Below are 22,702 nucleotides of genomic sequence, written 5' to 3'. Positions count from 1 at the left end.
ATTTTCGTTATTAGTTTGTTCTGTTTTTATTTGTTATGTTAGGTTAGATATTTGTAGTTTTGGTTTCCTTTGTTAGGTAAGAGTAGGATTTATGTTTTGAATTTGAGTTTAGGTAATCATGTTTTATCTTGGCTGTAAAATAAATCCTTAACTCTTAAGATTCAAAGTGTGGCCTGGCTGTTTGGGGTGTGGGAAGGAGGGAGTCCATCTTTTGTTGCACGTAGTGACCCCTAGCCTAGGTCATAACAATATGTATCATCTTGAACCTGGCCAACAGGTAGAGGGATACTGTGCCACCTTGTGGGTCATCAGCAGTGTTTTGCAGAAGTGGAGAGACCTGGACTGCTATGGCATTCTGAATCCTCCTTTAGAGGTTTCAGGTTTGAGAGAGAGTCTGAGAGCATGCGTTCAGACCAGCAAGGAAAGCGATGTAACTGTCCTGGAGAATACTGAATGTTTGATACGGATCTGCATGGGCTGGTTTGTAGGAAGGGTGTGATGGGATCCTCCTGATGTAAAGTGTAAACCTACGTGAGTATGTGGCCGGTGTGTGCCTTGAATGACAGCTGACTGTCCAGCATCACTCTTGGGTTCTTGGCAGTTGTTTGAGCAGGAGACACCAGTATGTTGTCAATTGAAATGTAAAGCTCCTGCATAAAGTCTTTCCAGGGAAGGAGTTAACTGTTTTGTCTAGGTGGAGGGGTGACTGAAGTGTGTGAGGTAGGCCTACCTAGAATGTGAGCATAGGCCTATCTATGTTCCCAGGGTCTACCTCCACCCTAACCTTAAAAACCCTAACTAACCCTACACCAACCAATCCTAATAGGACACACTATTTAAATGCCTTGAAATAATTAAATGCCATAACACGATGGTAATTAATTCCTGATCATACAAAAGAAATACTTAAAATGGCTAACCCCAGGTCGATAGGGGGCAGAGTAGAAAATTCACCGCAGTATGGTGTCGTCGGCGTTCATCCTGCTCCCTTGCGCCGTGCTATGTATTGCGCATGCGCGCGAGCTCCTTCCTTTTTCCCGTGCAGTGGAGTCAAAACACCAGTCTTTGGCTCCTGGCTTCTGTCTAAGGAGACAAAAAGACTGCAAAAATGGTTTGTAATCTGTCCAAATATCTATCTACATCCATATATAAGACACACACCTTACCTTTCGTGGCCTCAAATGTCCGATGGTGTGTTTTATTACTTATGGATGAATATAGATTCTGTCCTGCTAACGTTCAGTCAAACGTGGCCTAATGGCCACCGCAATGAATTCCTGTTGCCTGTGAACAGTTTTTCTTTGACATGTACATGTGTGAGACCGGGGGACACCTTGGGTGATAATGTCACCCCAAAATCATTGTTGCACAGCTTATCATCGCTCTGTTAGCTAAACGTCAAACCAGGTTAGCTACTATGCTAACGTTACCCATTGGCTTGTATTACCAGCGGTGTATTAAAGCTAATGCTGTCCATGACTGTCACACACAACAGTAATGCTGTGACTGGCACCTCGCTGTACATGTCAAAATGGAATATGCACACGATCTGCTGCTTGTGTGTATGAGTGTCAGCTGTTGAACTGGTGACATGTCACTTCACAGGGGTTTGTTAAAGTGGTGAAGAATAAGGCCTACTTCAAGAGGTACCAGGTCAAATTCAGGAGAAGGAGAGGTAAGGGGCTCCGGCTTTCACAACACAAGGCAACTACACCTTATTCTGTTTATTCATGCACTTGTGTGTTCATTTGACCATTCTCGTGTCTGTATAGAATAGAATAGAACTTTATTGTCACATCACATGAATTACAAGTAAAACAGTGGGTGAAAAACATTATAGTGCAGCTTAAAACAACAACAGCAGTTGAGAGTGCAAAAAAGTGCAAAACTTTTTTGCTCACACACCTACATGATGATTTTATTCACAGAGGGAAAGACTGACTACTTTGCCCGCAAGCGCCTGGTCATCCAGGATAAGAACAAGTACAACACACCCAAGTACAGGATGATAGTCCGTTTCTCCAACAGAGACATCGTCTGCCAGGTGATTAATGGATTTGAGTATGGTATGGTATGGCTGTCAAATGCATGTGCAAACTCGAACTCATGGGTTCTTGTGATTGTGTTACAGGTCGCCTATGCCAAGATCGAAGGTGACATGATTGTGTGTGCTGCCTACTCCCACGAACTGCCCAAATACGGCATCACTGTTGGGTTGACAAACTACGCAGCAGCCTACTGCACTGGTCTGCTGGTGGCTCGCCGAGTAAGTTTGAAGCGCTTTACTTTTCCAGAAGTGACAGTTCTGTTCATAGTGGATGTTTCCAGCTTTTCCTCTGTGTTTTGCTATGATTGGGAGTGTCTTCAGATGGTTCCGGTTCATCATCCTTTTAAGATAGAATAGATAATCTAGTTGCAATTAACCCTGAGGTTGTTTGTTTCTGATCCTTGCCGTCCCTGGGACGTTAGTCACCAGTCTAAATGTGTTTTTTCATCTCGCACCAGCTGCTGAATAAGTTCGGCCTAGATAAGGTGTACGAGGGCCAGTTGGAGGTTACTGGTGAGGAGTTCAACGTGGAGAGCATTGACGGTCAGCCAGGCGCGTTCACCTGCTACCTCGACGCTGGGCTTGCCAGAACCACCACAGGCAACAAGGTGTTCGGAGCTCTGAAAGGAGCCGTGGACGGAGGCCTTTCCATCCCCCACAGGTACCCGCTAACTGTTGTTTGGATTTAAACGGAACGCTGAGCCTGCTGTTGTAATTGAGTTTGACTTCAAACCAATATCTACCTTTTGGTTGAAAATGTGGTGTCCGCTATAAAAACATATTCTGGAGTAGTGGTGGATTTTGGGCAATATGTCAAAACGTTCCTGTTGGTCCCCACCCCATTACCCCAAAAGTAATGGGGTGGGGAGGACAGACGACGAACAGACCCTGAGAGCATGTTATAGCAAATGTTAAAATCTACTTGTGTGAATTATCACAGGATGTGAGGAAAGTTTAGTTGGTGTCAACTAGGACAGGGGTCTTTAAATTAGGGATGTGTGTAGCGACTAATTTAACTTACGGTTAAATGATAACTTTGTAAACATCTAGGCATCTAATCTATAATTAAAATTAAGCGCTCCTTACAACAGCAGGTTTGGGAATCTGTTGGGATTTGATGCAGCCGCCACGTAAATGTTCAGTAGGGAGGCAGCACCGCTTAGTCGACTAGCCGTGCACATCCTGTCATGTCAAGTTTTGACGTGGTCAAATACTGTCAGCATTGCCTTTATTGACACATAGCGGCGAGAGAGAGTAGGGGAATGAAATAAAAAGTTTCCTGGCCGTCCGGGAATGGAACCAGGGACTCATTTATCATGGCATTGTGGTCATGTGGTATGTCATGTGCCTATTACTTGGTGGGGTCAGAAATGGGTGGCTAAATCAATTCTCAGTGCAAATACACCTTGGGTCAGTCTGAGTCAGAAAGACCTGCCCTCCTCACTTCATCACACAACTTTCTCTCTCACCAACGTGCTCATTCCCTTCACACATCTGTCCTGCTTTACCATCCAAGCCTAACTTTTCCCAGTCATAATATACACTAGTTGCTGCAGTTGGTTGCTGTCAGTTAGGGCACTGGTGCCGAATGCCACAATCTCGCACTAACATGACTCCTTTGCTCCCTATTGACGGGTAGTGCGTGCGAGTTGTTTATCTTTAGAGGCTGTGTCTGCTATTTGGTCAATTAGTAAGTACAACGGACGTTGGAAATATTGTCGCAGGTTATATTAATGTTTGTACCTCATGTTTGATTGTGGCAGATTGACAGTGTCGCGGAGTCACGGTGGCTATTTACAACTACGAACAGCAACTATAAAGTCGTTGTCTTCATGTTTGTCTGTCCATCAGTACTCCCCTGGTGCAAACGCCACTAAACGCTTTTTTTTCCTGATAGATGTTGAGGAAGGCTTGACACCGAAACATGTCAGTTTATGCCCTTGCCTTATTAATAAAAAGTACTAGTGTGGATGTTTGGTGAGTGGAAATGCCTCTTCATTTTCACTGGTTTTAAGCTTTTGTCTGAACCTCCGAGCACAGTCCACGTTGGGCGCTGATCAACATGGCAGGTAGTAGAAACTACTGCTTTGTAAGAGGCTGTGCTTTACCCATTTTTAATTTCTCACTTGCAGGGGTGTGTTGTAGCTACTTAAAGATGGATGTTGTTGTAATATTCTAGCGAGATCCATCCACCGTTCCTTAGTTAACTAGCGAGAACGGGCTCTCTCCAGCCACCGTCCCCAGGGCAGTTGTCTGTTGACAGCCACAGGTCCACGTTGTAGCCGCAGCGACAGCGTAAACGATGTTACATAGATTAAATTTAGCTGTTGTCATAATTATGAAACTTTCTTAAACTTAACTTTCAAGTGAAGTTTATGGGGGGAAAGGGAGGAGTCTCAGCCAGTGTGCAGTGCGCGCATGCACTCAAATTTTATTGTTGATTATGTGTTTCGTGATAAAAGCATTTGTTCTCATCGGTAGGTCAGGAACTGAGTCATCCTTAGATATGTTACTAGTACATTTATGGAGGAACAAATAAAAACAAAATTCGAATGGAGATTTCAACATTCGAAGATTATTTAAAAAATATATATATTCTATTCTACTCCCAAATTTCATTCCGACAGCCCTAGAGCCGTGCACCTGGCAAATTATTGAATGGGCTGAGTGTGCTTGTTTTTGTTTCTACTGCTTTTTTTTCCTTCCAAATGAAGCCAGCGTGGGTCGGATTCTGCAGCAAGCGTTATCTCCATATAACTCGGTCGACCAGTCAGCCGTGGGCTGATTGCCAGTGGATCGTGAGATTATTTTGGATTGAAAAAACTTTCGGGCAGTCCCATTGATGGTTATTGACTGCCACACCTACCATTGAGATCGATGTATAATTAAGTGTATTATGGTGGTACCGAAAATAGCAGATTTACAAGCTCACAATGCATTGCATCCACAAGTGGTGTTCGCTTGTACATCTGTTTTCAGTGCACGACACGTGCATACATTAAGCATTAGGAGGTATCATTGGTCAATAAACAGGGAAGGTGGTGTTGAAAATATCATATCTACAAGCTTACAACGTATTGCATCCACAAGTGTTGTGGGCTTGTATTTCTGTTTTCAGCGTGCGGCACGTGCATAAATTAAGCATTATGGTTACCTGCTTACCTCCCACCGGATCCTCACTCACTGTATTCTGTCAGCATGCAGTAGCAGCCTGTTTCAGTGATGGCAGCCTACAACGTGGATTGGAAAGCTCTCCAAGATCATTATGGATCCATATTAAGTGTTTCCTTGCACATTCCATTCAAATGATAAAAAATTTTTGTACGTAATGCATGCAACGGTGTTGCTTTCTTGACAAAACAAACAAATCTACTGGTGTGACTTTATTTAATATGCTGAGATGTACAGGCAAGCGCAAAGTTACTGACGCGAATGTTCTGCAAATACATGCTTCCACTTACTCACCGATGCGTCCATTGCATGCATCCTACTAATGAACAGCAAAATCCGCTTTGAAATCATCTTAGAAAAGCTATACAAACATAGCATGTAAAACAAAACGTATTTCTGCCACCGGTTGAGCCTAAACCTTTGACCCATAGACTCAGGAGACCTGCTCGCCAAATTCATACTACACGACGGTGTCGCACACCTACAAGCTCACAACGTATCTAGTATAAAAATAATACTTTTCATAAGAATTAAGCTGTGGCGGGCCACCACAGTTAAATGCATATAGGGGAAACACTGATGTCAATAAAAGGCTCCCCCAAAATAACTTAAAAAAGAGGCAGGGCAGCGTTGGTGCACCGCAGAATACTGGTCCATTTTCTACACTTTAAGAGTTAAATTAACACTCAATCAATACAGGTCTGAGCAGGCTTTAGCTATTGTGGTCATGATGTGGTCAGCATGTTGGTCCAGCCACCAGGGTGCCCCATGAGGCTCATGTTGTAATGTATCCCTGTCTGTATTGTGATGATTGACTCGACCATTAAAAGCAATTAACTTGTTTCTCTTGTTTCCTCCCAGCACCAAGCGCTTCCCTGGGTATGACACAGAGAGCAAGGAGTTCAACGCTGAGGTCCACCGCAAGCACATCATGGGCGTCAACGTGTCTGAGTACATGAGCTACCTAATGGAGGAGGATGAAGACGCGTACAAGAAGCAGTTCTCCCGCTTCATCAAGAATGGAGTCGCCCCTGACTCGGCAAGTCAACCTTCATGTACCTTTTTAATGGCCTTGCATGATTGCAATGCCATCTCTTAACCTCCCTTCACTTCACACTATCTATTCGTTGCATGATTGTTGCTTGTCAAAAAGGAACAGGCTTCTACCCATGTAGCTTGCTATTAAATGGCTCCATTTGAGGACATAGGTGAGGCATTTTGGTCAAGCTATGCTTTTTCGGTCGAGTCTGGTTGGAAACGGTCTGCCGTCATTACCAAATTGATCGCCCGTTTCAGCTTCTCCTAGGTTATCATTTTGAATCAATTGACTGGTGATTCAACGTACTGTGGTACTGCATGTTCAGTACAGCCAGTGTTGCATTATACAGAGTGAGGTTTGTGTCTAATTTATGCTTGAAAATAGCAGACCTGTGAGCTCAACATGTTGCATCCGCGATGCGCTGTGAGTTTGTAGGTCTTCTGTGATACTGTCGTGTGATGCTGCTCAGTTGCACTTATGGCTCTGTGATCTTGATAAGATGATGCACTCGATCCACAGCTGTAGCCTATATCAGCTGAGCTAACCACATAAAATGTACAATACAGAACGTTCTGCCATATAAACGGAACCGCTGAAGAAGTATAATATAATTTGTCATTCAGGTGTAGTCTTTGTAAAGATGTTGTCAGAGAACATACATACGTCAAATCAAAACGTATATTACAGCCATTAACAGTTGCCCGATTGCCCCCAGGGCAAGTAAGGCCAATATAGGGGTGAGTTTTTGCAGGTTTCATTCTTTCTTTGTTTTTAGAGACTGGGAAAGAGCAATCTGCTCTTCGTTATTCACATGATGTGTCCATAAACAAGTCCTCACCTGTTAACCTCTCAAATCTAAATATTTTACCTGACTATTGGCCAGATAAGATATACACACTCTTTGTCATGTTCTGTGACTGCAATTTCAGAAGCTTGTTGGGTAATGGTAATCATAATTCTTCCTGCTTAGCAATAATTTTATTCCCCCTCCTTGGTTGCCTATCAGACATGTACAGTATATAAGAATAACAAAATCTGCACACCAGTATGCTGCTCCCAAATAAATGCAAGTTTACTTTGATAACGTTTTGAGCCACCAGGCTCTTCCTCGTTTCGAGCCTGGTGGATCGAAACGTTTCCAAAGTAAACTTGCATTTGGGAGCAGCAATACTGGTGTGCTGATGTTTTATTCTTGTATACTGTTCAAATTATTTTGATCCAGCACCCAGCCTAGTAGGTCTGGGATGTGCTTGTCTTTTAGCTGTGTATCAGCTTCTCTCTGCTTAACAGACATGGTCATCGGACATGTTGACTCCTTGCAGCCAACAACCCATTTGCCTGCTTTATTAAAATGCATGCAAAACATTGGACTCTTTTGATTATGAAATTGATGTCTTTCAGGTTGAGGAGATGTACAAAAAGGCTCATGCTTCCATTCGTGAGAACCCTGTTCACGAGAAGAAGGCCGCCAAAGAAGTCAAGAAGAAGAGGTAAGAATTAAACCACTATCAAAGTAAAACAATTTATCCTTTTTACATGGAATGGATCAAGTTGAATTTTAAAGAATGTGACAACTGGCAAGATACGGTTCAAGTTGTGAGTTCTCAAACTGTTTTCATAGCCTTCTTAATAAATCCTAGGGATTCCTGTCGGCCACAGAAAATATTTGACATCTGAAAAATTGGTCCTGGGCACTAGCCTATGACGGCTAATTGGGTTTTGAAAAATGAGGATTCAAAGTACAGAGTCGGCCACATGAGTAGCCCTTGCTTAATTTGTCCTTTGGAATTCACCCCATGATATACGTAATCTGACTGCAAGCATACCTGGCCCAGAAGTAACCCCTCCCCCTTACCAAGTGTAGCATGAAGGTATTATTGCTGAACTGCCAGGATACCGTTACTTTACACTGGCTAGTAAATGTAATAAAAAAGTAGTTTTTCCAATATCAGTATCGGAAAAGCTGCCCGATACTGCCTAAAATGCTGGTATCGGCGACAAGTATGCCATTCCGATACCACGTAATGTAACCAATTTAAACAATTATGTTGTATTTTGAATTCTTCAGTTGATGTCGCACTACTCTGTTTTATACTCTAAATGTTACATTATCATTTTACTAACTTGTGGCTGCACTTTACCAATTATTAATGGAATTATTTATTCCTAGATTATGTTTTTTGTTACACATTGGTATCGAATCGGTACTCTGTATCGACCAATACGCAAGTTGTAGGTATCAAGTTATTTCCCTGAACTGCTTTAAGTGATGCACCTCTAGGTTGTCCTTCATTTGTATGGTGTGTTGTATTCATGTTTATATACTGTGCAGAGGCATATGTGTTCAAAGTAGTTGCTTTAACCCCTGAATTACGTAAAGTAGCTGGCACTAGTAGAGAAAGTTTTGCCCATGCTCATTGTCCTTGTTTGTCCTTGTAGGTGGAACCGTGCAAAGCTCTCTCTGGCCCAGAGGAAAGACCGTGTCGCCCAGAAGAAGGCCAGCTTCCTCCGGGCTCAGGAAGTGGAGGCAGAATAAAGTGTTGGCCATCTGGGGTCCTAATGTTCCAGTTTTGTTCTAATAAATCTACTGAAAATTCAAACTTTGGCTACAAACTTGTTATTCTCACTCCGAGACCTATAGTGTTTGGTGGTAGGCATGTCCAAAGACCGGCCCGGGGGCCAATGGTGGCCCGCGGGCAGATTTTATATGGCCCACGGCTTCCTTCATGAAACTTATTATATGTGACCTGCCAGTATGTTCATGTAAAATTCATACATTCACATTTTGGTGTTTTGAAATGAACCTGAGTAGATTGGCTATTTCACAGCAACATTTGTAAGGATTCCGAACTGTTCCTTCCGGTTTCATTCTAAAGATGTGGAAGAAAGGACATTTTTATTTAGCATTTGTATGTGACGTTCTTATGGTCCAAAGGTACAGTATGATAGGAGATGTAGACAGCCCTAAGGTATTTTCAAATATGGTCCCCTTTGAAAAACGTTTGGACAATCTAATTTCATCACTCAGACACTTGATGGCACTGTTGGCTTACTCTTGGCTCTTGACCTAGAAAGTGATGTATGTTCCCCATGGTATGCCATGAAAAGGATACTTTATTCATATTTGATGTGCAAATTTACCATGCTCTTGAACCATATGTTAGAAAACATTCTATTTAAGAAACAAACAAGCAGGTGTGTTGAGCCTAGAGATGCTCCAGCATTTCTGGTTAAAATAAAGTATGCAGAGGATTTGAAATAATGGGCACATGTGAAACTACAGTCCTTAACCTGTACCCAAACGAGGTAGAATATATTACTGTAAATAGTTTAATTAAAATACAATTAAATGTATTCCTAACTACAAAGAAATCTGACATGAATAAGTTTAAATGTCTACATGACTACTTGATTGTCATGAAAGTGATGTTTATTGTGTCACAGCTTAAGGAACTGATGAGAAAATTACCCGAAATATTCCTGGTTTGGATACAGGGCAAGTCACTAAACTATTCTGTTGTTAGACCCTCTGCTTTCCACTATAAAAAGATTGTCCTTACATTTCCTGAAAACATTAAATATTAAGCAGTCCCATCTTTCAGTCCACTATTAGGAGTCTTTAGTATGTGATATCTTCTTCCATAATAAGGTCTTAAGGTTGTTTAGAATTAGAGAGTGCTCCATCTCCATCTGTTCAGCTGAGCCCTTCAGTGCAATACAGGCGTATAGCTGCTTCTCCAGCTCCTCATGCATGTCAGACGGTGCACCCCTCAGAATATAGTCCTTGAGCGCACCACATGCTTTTGCTAAGTTGGGCCTGGTCACCTCCGGTGTGCAGCGATGCTTGGTGAGGTCACAGGAGGTGTGGCAGTCGGCTCCATAGAGACAGTCGTCCTCCACGTCACAGCGTCGCTCCCTCATGGTCTGTTGGAAGGTGGCCTCTGGGACTATGAACCGCGCGTCCATCACTTTCAGGTCATGCCGGTCATTGTACCCGAAGCTGATGGCACTTACGTCACACATGAGGAAACTTCCAAAAGTGCCATGAAAGATGTCCTCTACCAGCTCCAGCAGTCCAATGGAGATCTTGGCTTTTCGTGGCCAGGAGGGAGTGAACCACTGGTCCATGCCGCGGCGCACACCAGCGGGAATCCACAGCTCAATAATCCATGGTAGGCTGATCCCATATAAGGGGGAATATGGCACTTTCTCCATCACATACAGATCCCCACAGAAGCCCAGGAGCCTGGGTGTGTGCTCCCTGTCCTGCAGGACTATTGCCAACAGGAACTCATTAAGCTGAAGAAGTGCCCACATGGAGCGAGCCTCTGGCAGTGATATATGTCCGTCCTTGTTGGCATCAGCAACCGAGAGGACTAGGGTTGCCAGATCTGAGAGGTTGGCTTGTTCCCCCACCTTGGTCTGAAAAGATAGAGGCAAGATCAGAGAAGCTTTGTTGTTTGTTTCATCATGACATTGGAAATTTTCTCTTTTAAAATTGTTATTTTTTAAGCAGTTTTCAGAGAGGAGAGTGTAGAGACACAGGAAATGGACAGGGAGAGAGAGAGAGCGGACAGGTGACACTGGGAGTCTGTTTCGAACCCAGATCCTCGCAAAACTCAGAAGAAGTATTAGTGCACTAACAGTTGAGGTACCAGGCACCTGCAAAATAGCATTTTAATTCCAATAATATGGCACTTCATTTTAGGGTGTTACACATTACTTTGCACAGAAAGTAGTTTTAGTAGAGCACCTTAAAGTAATAAAGTAACTTGGCCAATACTGAACATGAATGATTTAAAAAAGTGCATCAGGTATTCACAGTTGCCGTTATTTTCTTTCAGCAAGTGAAGGTTCTCAGATATTAACTTGCAGGGCTGAGAAATCTACTGTAAGTGAAAGCAATTTGTGTGGTATGGTGTGAGGAATGATGGGTGCACTCTGACCTTTAGGTGGCTGAGGATCATCTCTTTAAACTTCTCCACAGAGGTCCCCTTGGTGGGCTTGTTAAAGGCCACCATCTCCTTCCTGGGCTCCATCTCGGCTCCCAGGTCGTAACGAGGAACCTCCTCCATCTGGCACTTAATGATACCCTCCAGGTCTCCCCATATCCCAGAATACACCTAGGACAGCGGACAGATAGGCATGAGTAGTGGCACACAGGGACACCGGGACAGGTCTTTCTTGATCAAAACCAAACTAGACCAAAAAAGGTCATTACAGATCTGACCTGGCTGATGGGATTGGAAGACAGGCACTTCCCCAGGTAAAGTGTGTCTTTCTCACAAAGGCTGCTGCAGGCTGAGCCATCGATTACTCCCTTCTTGAACCTCTCGCACTAAAAGATTACAACAGGACAACTGTTATAGTAAACCATTAATTTGATTTCAGAATTTCAATGTTTTAATTATCTTTTGCCACAGTTGAGAGTATGTAATGTGAACACTGTATATTACCAGGCTGTATCAATATAGCATGGTAACTGGACACAGATACACAGGACAGGGACAGAAACGCAATACTCACTATTGCATTCTTGCAGTCGTGCCCGCGGCAAAGCTCTGTGTAGGATGAGTATTGTACGTACACTATCCAGCTGCCCACAAACACTGCCAGCCAGGAGAAGAACAGGTACTTCATATGGAGGTAAGAGATTCGTCCCTGTTGAAACAAAATATAGACACCCATGAGTGCTACTTTCTGATTGAATAAACGATTTCACGATGTTACTTATGACCTGGCTGATAGGATTGACGGACAGGCACTTCCCCAGGTAAAGTGTGTCTTTACCTGACCATAGTGTTACAGACACAGATATGTCATGTACAGACAGTTACCACTACAGACTTAACCGCTTAAACCACTATAAGGTTGCCAGGTTGAAAGTTGTTAAAATACAGCTGTGATTATTGTGTTACTGTATATCAGAATTATTTTTGGTTGTTGGTCTCCCATTCATTGGACTATTCATTATTTCCAGTACTATTTGAGGCTGTTGTAAGCATAAGTTACCGGCATAATCTGAGCACTAATTCAATGCTGGCTCTTTCGGCTGACACGCATCATAATGGAGATAAATGAGAAAGGCCATCGTTGCTGTCGGGCAGAAACCTCCTATCTCCATGTTTCAACTTTTAGTTTTTTTTTGCAAATGAATGACCTCATACAAGAGTGTTGCACAAAAGTAGTGCAAATAGCAGATCTACAAGCTCACAACGCGTCGCAGGGCGACTATTTTGAAAGATTTTAAAAAACAATAATAAAAAGGGAATGGTTTTGGACATACAAGGTTTCCATCTGACAGCGACGCCATGCATTTGTTGCTTGAGGCCAGCTCATGAGTGTCCTCTAAGTGCAGTGAGGACACAGCGTGCACTACCCATCTAACTTAGAGCCTAAATTCTCAGCATGGCATTTATTTACTCTAACAATGTTAACATTTGTTTCTGCTCGCTACAAGATTAAACTCCTAATTATCCAACCTAACCATTAAAGATCAATGAGGTGCAGAGAGGTGTATTCAAGAGAGCGATGATATGGGACCGTCCAAATGTGGTCAAACGTTTGCAGGATGCAATGCACAGGCCCTGAAGACACATTACTAATAGAATCATCTCATTTGGAAATGTGTGAAGATTGTGGTGGATTCATGGATTCATGTTGAAAATGACAAAACTAACAACATTTGATGGAAAATATGTTACAGACAACACATTTATTTAAAGGCCTATTCTTGCATTCATAGAAGTGAATGTAATCTGCATTTGTGGTACGTTTACTGCCAAATGGAAGACACGTCTATCAGAAAATAACAATTCTGTCTCCTCATTATAGTAATGCTTTCTTTTTTTGCAAAGGTTAACTGCTTGAGGCGTGTTTAAATTCAGTTTTGTGAAGCACTTCAATTATACAATGAAATTGTCCCATCTGTCTTGCCAAGTATGAGCCACATGCAGCCGTTAAATAAGACACATACTGTAGATCATGCACATCCACTTTTGTGAACAGATGCAGACAAACAGAAGATCAACATACAAAAAAGGTCTGCACAGTGTGGTTAGCTCTGTGCAGATTAAAGTCACGATCCCCAAAAGATCTTAATCAGGATGTTGCCGTTGCCTTCTGTTGACTTTAGAAAAATGCACTACAAATATCCAGCGAGGTAGGTGAAGTAGTTTGTGATGGATGGATACGCTATAAGACTTAATGAGCTGAAAATAACGTATGGCCTGGGAGACAGAATTTTTACAACACTCAACTGTTTTGTCGACTTTCCCCCCTAAGGATATTGAGGCAGGTCCAGAGGGAACCTCAGCAATAAAGAGTGCAGCAGCTGTTGGGAGAATAACCGTATCAGCCAGCACTATAGAAGTTACTATGCCGTTCCTCTCCTAAATGCCATGTCCCCAGACTCCCCACTGAGTCAGGATTGAAACAGCCGCACAGGTATATGCCTACCTGCAGTCAAATGGGATACAAACTCGAAAAATACATTCAGTTTTTTTCTTCACATTGCACCACTACGTTGAAAAAGGTATCACACACCTGTTGTGCCACAGCTGCAACTCATGCATTTGTTAAGCCTGATTTATACTTTGTAGTACGACAGTGTATAAATTAAGCATTCAATTGCCCAGCGTAGGTGGGCAGTAAATTAGCTGGACTGTTTATCTTTTTCAGGTCTCTGTAAAATTCTAGGCCTGATGTAGATAGATAACTTTATTGATCCCGCGGGGGAAATTCAGGCACCAGAGACAGCACAGCAGTAAAAGTTACAGAAGGTACAGAAGAATAACATCACAATAAAAACACCCTCCAACAAATATAAATAAAGTATACAGATGTATACACCCTATATTATCACCCTGCCTGGTGCAAAACAAGAGACATAAATATAAAAGTATACAAACGTATACAATCTATACCAGTGTTTCCCAAAGTGGGGTCCTGGGACCCCACTTAAGTCTTGAGAGTGTACAGATGGAACCAAATGCCAAATACCATTTGGTTCCATCTGTACACTCTCAGAGTTATGGGGGCCCTTGCAATTAAGAAGTTTGAGAACCACTGCTCTATACAATCCTCCTGCCTGATGCAGAACATGAAAAAGAGTGGCAAGGTAAGCCTGATAAAAGGTAAGAAGGTAAGTTATGACATCAGCACAGACCACAGGTTACGTTATTACAGATGATTGGATGTTACAATAGTCATACAATGTCGTAATGCTACTAAGTCACAGAGAGAATAAGTCCTTCCTATCGCTCACTTGCTCTTAAATCTCTGTGTGGAGGAGGTGGAAGTGGTTGGCCCTGATGGCCTCCAGCTTCCTCGGTACACGCACCTTCACCACATCCTACACCCCCGCCCATAACCCCAATGACAGAGCCAGCCTTCCTCCTCACCAGCCTGTTTAGGCTGGTCCATGTACACTTACTTAATGCAAATTCATTCACAATAAAATATGTGAAGAATGCCCATATACAGTATAGGCTGTGCATATGTGTTTTCAAAACACAGAGAGAGCAGAATGGCATCTTTTTAAATACGGTTATCAATCCTGGTTAAGTGCCGATTGAGAAACCTTGTGGGTTGGAAATTGATTATTTTTTAATTAGGGCTTGCTGCTTATGATGTATTTCTCCATTAATTTACAAATTGTAGTCAGTAATTAATCTTAATTGTGAAAACGTCAGGTCAGGCTTCTCTTTCGGTGAGCCCACTAGGCCAGTTGATACTGAAATAGACTTTAAAGTAGAACACAAATCAGAAGTTACCCAAGTGAGTTGCATCGTAGAGTACCTCATTTGCGCAATAACTATTGAACAGGTGCTCTGTAATCAACAGTGAATTTTGCTCATGGTCTCACATGGCTGGTGATGGTGGTGCAGACTATTTAGACCCACTCTACACTCATTGCATTCTTTTGCTTGTCTTTTCCATTCCAAACAAATGAATACGGTCTCTTGAGATCCATAATGGCACCCCTCCAATCGGACTTTGGTGGAGGAATAACAGACTATTTGGAGCCCTCCTTTCTGCTCAATTAATGATTCTAGTGCTCAGTGCTTGACAGTGATGTACTCTCCCTGCCTCCACACTCTGTCCCTTTCAGTTCCAATTTTCTTTATTGGCATAACACTCCCTCTCGCTCCCCTCCCCTTGTATGCTCTTTAGCACTGTCTGCTCTCATCTCCTTCCTACAATCCCTTTACTCGCAAAGCACACTGTGTTTGGGTAAATGTGGCCACCTGAAATAATGAACAGGTTAAATCTGAGGTTCTGATTGAGGACCTTTAAACCTCATTCATACTTTGTCCGATGACAGTGTCACTTGCCAAAAATAACGCATCACTGTTGTGCGACACAGAATAGATTAGGTTTTAGACAGCATGTTGTCTCAGAATCAATCTTACATCGTACTTTTTCCAGTTTGCTTGCCAGTCAAGCTTTCAGACAGCCTCCATAGCTGTCTCTTTTCTAATCTAATCTTTCTCGCAATACAATGGCCCTCCTAATGTCAGCCTATCATTATCATCCCCCTCTTCTATGGAAACTCTCCAATAATCCGGCCCATTACTTTGTCAGCTTGCCATTCCCATATCTGATTCTACTATGCCACAGGTTTAGGGGTATAGGAACTGAGAGGAAAATGAAAACAACAACAACAAAACACAAATGATACACACACACGCACGCACGCACGCACGCACACACGCACGCACGCACGCACGCACACACACACACACACACACACACGCACACACACACACACGCACACACACACACACACACACACACACACACACACACAGACAACCACAGACAAACAGACAGACAGACAGACAGACAGACACATCATTTCAGTTTTACGATGATGAGCTCAATTAACAAAATCATCTGTCCTTTACAAATACTCCACAATCTCTGAATATCAATTAGCAAGTTCCTCTGAGAATTATTTACGTATTTATTGACTTGCTTACAAGTTTGACCTGGCAAGCCGTAGGTGAAATGCTCCCACAACAAAACCATAACAGTCTGCAGGAAAACAAATGTATGGTCGGCATTTACAATCAATATCGTGTGGCTTCCATTTCTGCTATGGGTGATGCATTTCTATCACTGGGATTATATTGAGCCTTTTTGAGGGGAAGAGAGCTGGGCAAACATGGCTAATGAGGCAATATTGATTGTGGCTGTTGTGACAGCTATTAATTAGGAAATGACAAGGAACTGTGGCCATACGCTGAGGTTTATGGGACGGATCGGTAATTCCTTGTCGTTGTTTAGCTCCACTCACATTGACCCACAAACATAGACCCAGAGCCGGTATTAAAAACCTGTTCAACATCAATACAAACTCTGAAACCTGAGACGGCAGTGGTTCAGTAGGTAGAGTGGCCGCTTGGGAATCGAAAGGTTTGATACCCGCCTCATCCTGGCTTAACCATCGAAGTGTCCGTGAGAAAGACATTTATTTGAATTTTAAACCCTAACGGCTCCTGGTGAGCAAGCTGGTACCTTGCATATGGTTTGTTCTGCTGTCGGTGTATGTGTGAATGGGTGAATGCAAATTGTAAAGCACTTTGGATAAAGGTGCTACAGTATATAAACGCACATTTACCATTTTACCTAGAAGTAATTGCCACGGTAACCTGGTGTTCAAACACCAAGAAAGAGGTGATTGAAACTGATCAAGAACACAGGATATTACTGTCCCGACACATTTTATTTGCACACCCTTCATCCATTATGTATGATTATAAAGCTATCCCTCAGAGGTTGCCAGTTAATGGGTTCCCTTGTCTGCTGTACAGAGCCAAGACCCAAGACAGATAAGGGAGTGAAAAAGAATGGAACAACAAGGAACATCGAAATAATGAATACTGTCTGACACAAAGACCCACAACAACAAAGATTTTAATTGAATAAACACGAGCAAAAAAACAACCTTGTACATGCAAAGCGTGACCATTGACAATGGTCACGCTTTGCATGTACAAGGTTGTTTAAGTTGTACACAGCAAATACTTACTGTTAATTGAACTCTGACGGGCCCCTATTCTGAGGGGGGATTCCAAAACAATCACAGATCTACAAGTTCACAACGCGTCAATTGTGAGATTGTAGATTTAGAGATTTAGCGTAGAGGGGGGGGGGGGAAGAGTGGACCGAGTACAGAGCCGACCCCGGTACAGTTTACTAAGATTAGAGGGCTTAAGTGGTTAACACGGAGGGGCTTACTGCATAATGATTAGGGGATGTGAACCAGCCCAAAGGGCTACCTATGTGACACTCTCCTTTGCAAAGAGTTATGTGCCAGTTTCTCAGTCTGATGTGTCTGTTTCTCACTAGGCACTCGGTGGGGGCTATTTTGTCCCGTGCTCCCATATGGGAAGATCTGACTCATCTTATCACGCTTCAGACAGCAGACATTCACAATACCCCTCACCTCCCTCCAGTCCCTTCCCCGTTCTGACTCACTACTGCGACATATATATGTGTGGACGTGGACGGCTGAGCACAAGTCTGAACTTCACCCATTCGATTGGGATTTGAACCATCACGTTCAAACTGTAGTGAGGATATGTCAAACTCATTTGTATACCACAATGATTGTAGTCTTCTGACTACATACTGTATAAAGAAGCTTATTCTTAAAGTTGCACTGAAATCAAACCAAGAACAAAATATACTTTGGTTATAAATACATATTTAAAAGAGTTATAGACCTCTACACAATATATTTATTTTTTAATATTGTCGGCTCTGTGTGGTGGAATTGGCTTTCTGTTATGTGAATCTGTTTTCAGTGTCACACTCTGTTGCCTCATTTCAGTTAGGTGTTAGAAAAGGCTCTAGCTCTGTCATTGGGATGAGCCTGAACACTGTGAAGGTGGAAAAGAGGAACAGGTTCAGACTGACCTCTGGACAATGTGGCTCACGCTCTCAATAGGGAATTCTCCCATCTGTGGACCGAATTCAGCCTCTGTCTCTTCCAAAAGTGCAACAAATGATAGATCCCTGATTCCACTATACTACAGAATAAATATAGTCAGACAAACAGACAGGCATGGATGGATGGATGGACGGACGGACGGACGGAGACAGATTGTTCAATTTGGCATTAATAATGTTCTAACGTATCTAATTCATTCTTGTTACAGTTCATAAAAAGGAATGCAAATCTTGCAAAGATTCTGGTCTCTTGCCCAGTGAGGGAGAAACAATTTGCCTTAGTTCTCCATCCCGTTTGTGATGGAGTGAAAAAGAATTGCAGAATTGCAGGGAAGTAGATCAAAACACATTAAACAACAGTGTGTTGCACCAACATTTGGCAGCATGCAAATCCCTTGAGAAAGAGTCAAAGCTTTTTCACCTTTCTACTGACTCACATTATTTCATGTGTTTGAACTAGCATCTACGCCTCACTGGTGCAAAAACATTAGAAACCTAATTATCTTCATGGCTTAACAGTTTTTAGGGAGATGGACAATTAAGTATGTGAATAATTAGAATTGCTAACTTTAATTTAGCAAATATGGAGAAATGTCTGAGCCTGAAATAAAGTAAAATCGGAGGGATGATGGTATGAACCATGGGCGAGAGTATTTTTGCATTCATGCATGTATTGTACTCTAGGTCCTCCTAGTATTCACCAGACTTGATCGTAAAAATATATACAATCATTTTAAGTAGCCTTGTTGCTGTGAATATGCTGCTAGACATTTGAAACATCACATACAACTTGTCTGTCTTTGCATTTCCTGGAAATCGCTTCACTCTCAGCAGGATCACTGAATGACACTTGTTAAGTTGTCAGATAGCGGAAGGCTATGGTGGCCTGCCCTAGAAAACGATGTATGATGGTGGCCATCCCTTGAGATGGGCCGTCCTTTCCTCCACTGCATTTGACAACTTCGTTTCTCACATACAGGGAGGGAGAGGACTACATAGGAAAGACAGAGTATGAGCAAAGACTAGGCCTGCTGAAGTTAAACAGGGCAGTGCCAAAAGCAGTCAACTGAACATACAGTATTATGTTCAGTTAAAATGAATGACAGGATAGAAGCCATGGCACCACTTTCATTGACCCAGCAAACCCTTTCAAATAGGCTATCAAATGCATGAGCCGGCTGATTATTATTTTCCTTTATTCCTTTATTTTAATTTATATTAATATCACTGTGTAAATATTAGTCTGGAATCTCTGTGTGGAACCTGCATTTCCGAGGGGCAAATTAAAAAAATGCCTCTGGTTATAAACCCGCCCCATATTTACATACTGGGCTCTGATTGGTCCCTCACAACTTTGGAGGGAGAGAAATAAAATCTCTATTAAGAGGGGCCAGACCTAATCTGCCAAGGGCAATTTCTTTTTTGCAATGGCAGATTTGTAAATCGGCTATTTTCAAAATGTTTCCCTCTGTCTAATATTATTTGACAATTTGGCCAATGTTTGACCAGTATTTTATATTTATAGTATAGTGTGTCTGTTGATTACTTTTGATGCAGTGATGGTCTCTTTTATTTAGGTAGGTATTAAAAAGGTCTTAAAAGTCCTTAAATTGTCACTTCACTGTCATCTGGGGACCTCCCCCCCAAAAAATATAATCATGTAGGGTCCCGACCCACATGTTGAGAACCACTGGTGTAGGCTACATAGAACGACTATCATTAGTAGTCCCGTCTACCAGCTGAGCTGGATCATGGACCTGGTTGCTACAGCAACCAGTATCAGGGGGGTGGAGGTTGAGTTCTCCCGAGGCATATCGAGCATCAAGTGCCTAGTATCCTTCTCCAGTCTCCACTGTTGTAGGCCTACATAAAGTCTACATCATACCGTAGGCTACTGGAAAACATCGCATTGAATGTAGATAATATAAGCAACGACATTCATATAGGCAATGCGGTGTGTTTGTATGATAAATGTAGTTTTTAAAAAAAAACAGTCGAGTGCATCATGCGACGTACCACTAGACTATGGAACTGAGACGTGGTGGACCGATCATGTAAATGCGCGATTACAAGGTTTTCGTCCTAAAAGGGTAGCAGGGGTTTCCCCGAGGCGAGGCTTACCTGAATGTAGACGGGCTTCCTGAAGAGGAAGAGCCCCCATGGAAACAGAGCTCTTGCCATGGCCAATAATACAGAACATCTCACAACAGCTGCCAAATGAAGCTATGCGTGCGCCTTATCTTATGTGCCACTTGACTTCTGAAAATTACTCTTCATATTAAGAGATTATAGCCTAGGCTTACAGGCAATTTAAACAAATGCACCGATATCCCCCCGGTAATTCTATAGGCTAGATGCTGTACTCCCGCGGCAGTGTCTTGATCTTTATGGTGTTGTGCTGCAAGGAGGCAGACCGACATGAAGCTACAGCTGCGTCGGTGGCGATGCTGCTGCTGCGGTAAAGTTAGTTACATATATTGGCTGTGCAGGACTCAGAGAGCCTCGAAAAACCCCCCCCCCCTCCCCCATAGCATTCTCTAACTCATTAAAAAGAATGTCAATGCAAAATGTTTCATGAATTACAAACAAATTCAATGATTCTTCAAAATAATTTCTTAAAATATATTAATAAAAATCTAATAAATTCCATCAATTAGAAAACAAATGTTTAAGACGATGGCGATGTTGTGAGCTTGTAGATCTGCTATTTTTTTGTGAGCTTGTTGATCTGCTATTTTCACTTACTCTGGTCATCAAAGACATCAAATTTCTCTTTTGGGTCTGAGCTCAAAAGTTTGGCAACCAGTGCTCTAACTTGTCTTGCATGTGAACGTTGTTGGTGTTGTATATGGTCCCATGATCAGACAAGAAAAACACTATTCCATAACTATTCCCTGAATGCAAGAAGATCCAGTCTGAAAGTGGGTTTGTCCACAGAAATGTATTTATTTCCATAGACAGAACAACATCACAATACAGACAGACATTTGACATAGGACCTTCCTCCCAGTCCTCCTTCTGACCACTCACAAACTGGTTTCTAGGAACAAAAGACTTCTTGGGGTGGGCCTTCTCAATCAGCACAATGGATCACACAATCTGTCTAGGTTTTAACACATAACATTTATCTATCAAACTGTATTTTTTACACAAGCTCATATTATGAAATCATTGTTTTACATCTTATTATCTTCAAAATAAGACCACTCACATATGTTTTCAACCTTGTATGAATGATTTAGACAAAAAGAGATGATTTAAAAGGAATGGCATTATTCTTAGATTCAAGAAGAAAAGTTACATGAAACTAACTGGTTTCTTCCACCAACCACATTTCACCAATGTTCATTCTTGTGTACTTACTACAAAATAAGCTTTTACTGTGAAATAAGAATAATTACAATAATTCAATTTGAGTCTGCATGACTTCCTAGGGACAGAGGTTTTTTGGAGAGAGAGAGAGATAGAACAGATGCATTCACCTTAGCCATCACCCTTGCATAAAGACAATAGTATTGTAATCAGCCGCTTGGTAACAAAAGACTTGGCCCAGAAACTTGTTTTGGTTCACACTTAAAGCTGGGAGCTTCTGCTCCAGGACAAAGGCCAGGATCTTAAAGTGTTGACTGATCAACACATCAATAGCAGAGACATGCATCTATATTAAAATCTAAGGGTTTGCCACCCTGCTCTCTCATCCTCTTGAATCCAAAAGGTCACAATTTTCAGGCGAAGGCCTGAAAATTCCCACAATGTTATTAACCAATAATAAATGATAATATTACTTTTAGACTAGTCCTGGATATACCATATTGGACAACCACTGTCACTAAAAATTATTAGGATATTGGGGTGTAGCCTAAGGCTAGGGTGTATTTACACAAAATCACTGAGATTGGCTCTTTATCAGAATCAGAATCAGAATCAGAATCAGAATCAGTTTTATTGTCACATCACAGGTTTACAAGGTAAAAAAGTGGGTGAAATTCTTTTTTGTACATCGTTCCCATCGCAACGTTAGTTTCCATAGAAAGAAGAGGGGGGGGGGGGAGAAGAAGAGGGGGGGGGAGAAGAAGAGGGTGGGGGGCAGGTGGGAAGGAGATCAAAAACAAGAGAGCAACAGAAGGCCAGACAAGTTATCTACATATTTACAAATTACCTGAGATAATAAAAAAAACTAAAAAAACTAAACTAAGGTGCCTGAGCATAGCAGCAATGTATTGTATACTGTGCATGTTATACTTATACTGTGCATGATAGACAATGGACGTTAAGGTGCTTAGAGGAAAAGGAGCACAATAAAAAAAAGACCCAAAAAAAGTCAGTGCGTTATACAAGGGATTAAGGTGCAAAAGGTCAGTGCGTGTCCACCTAGAGTGGACTGACCCTAGTATAATCCGCATGTAGCTCCATGAGGGAGTGCAACAAAAAGTCATTTGTACCTGGTGTGGTCCACAGGTGTGTCCGAGGGGGGGCTAAAGTCCAAG

General features: G+C 42.2%; 2 protein-coding genes across 2 annotated transcripts; one reads left to right on the top strand and one right to left on the bottom strand.

The window, feature by feature from the left end:
* The first annotated feature begins 973 nt into the window (after positions 1-973).
* On the top strand, positions 974-8,857 carry rpl5b (ribosomal protein L5b). Its single transcript, XM_080431761.1, has 8 exons — positions 974-1,111; positions 1,606-1,675; positions 1,929-2,044; positions 2,132-2,266; positions 2,506-2,708; positions 6,080-6,257; positions 7,659-7,747; positions 8,697-8,857. The coding sequence occupies exons 1-8, from the start codon at positions 1,109-1,111 to the stop codon at positions 8,791-8,793; spliced, it is 891 nt and encodes a 296-aa protein (XP_080287887.1). The 5' UTR covers positions 974-1,108; the 3' UTR covers positions 8,794-8,857.
* Positions 8,858-9,763: 906 nt separating this feature from the next.
* On the bottom strand, positions 9,764-20,455 carry dipk1ab (divergent protein kinase domain 1Ab). Its single transcript, XM_080431153.1, has 5 exons — positions 20,337-20,455; positions 11,784-11,918; positions 11,488-11,595; positions 11,204-11,380; positions 9,764-10,679 (listed from the first exon to the last, which is right to left on the bottom strand). Exons 1-5 carry the CDS (start codon positions 20,394-20,396, stop codon positions 9,867-9,869), a joined length of 1,293 nt encoding a protein of 430 aa, XP_080287279.1. The 5' UTR covers positions 20,397-20,455; the 3' UTR covers positions 9,764-9,866.
* Between the last annotated feature and the right edge of the window lie 2,247 nt (positions 20,456-22,702).

Source organism: Gymnoscopelus braueri, assembly GCF_963280865.1.
Source record: "Gymnoscopelus braueri genome assembly, chromosome: 6".
Classification (NCBI taxonomy): Eukaryota; Metazoa; Chordata; class Actinopteri; order Myctophiformes; family Myctophidae; genus Gymnoscopelus; species Gymnoscopelus braueri.
This window is presented reverse-complemented; position numbering and strand designations above follow the sequence as displayed.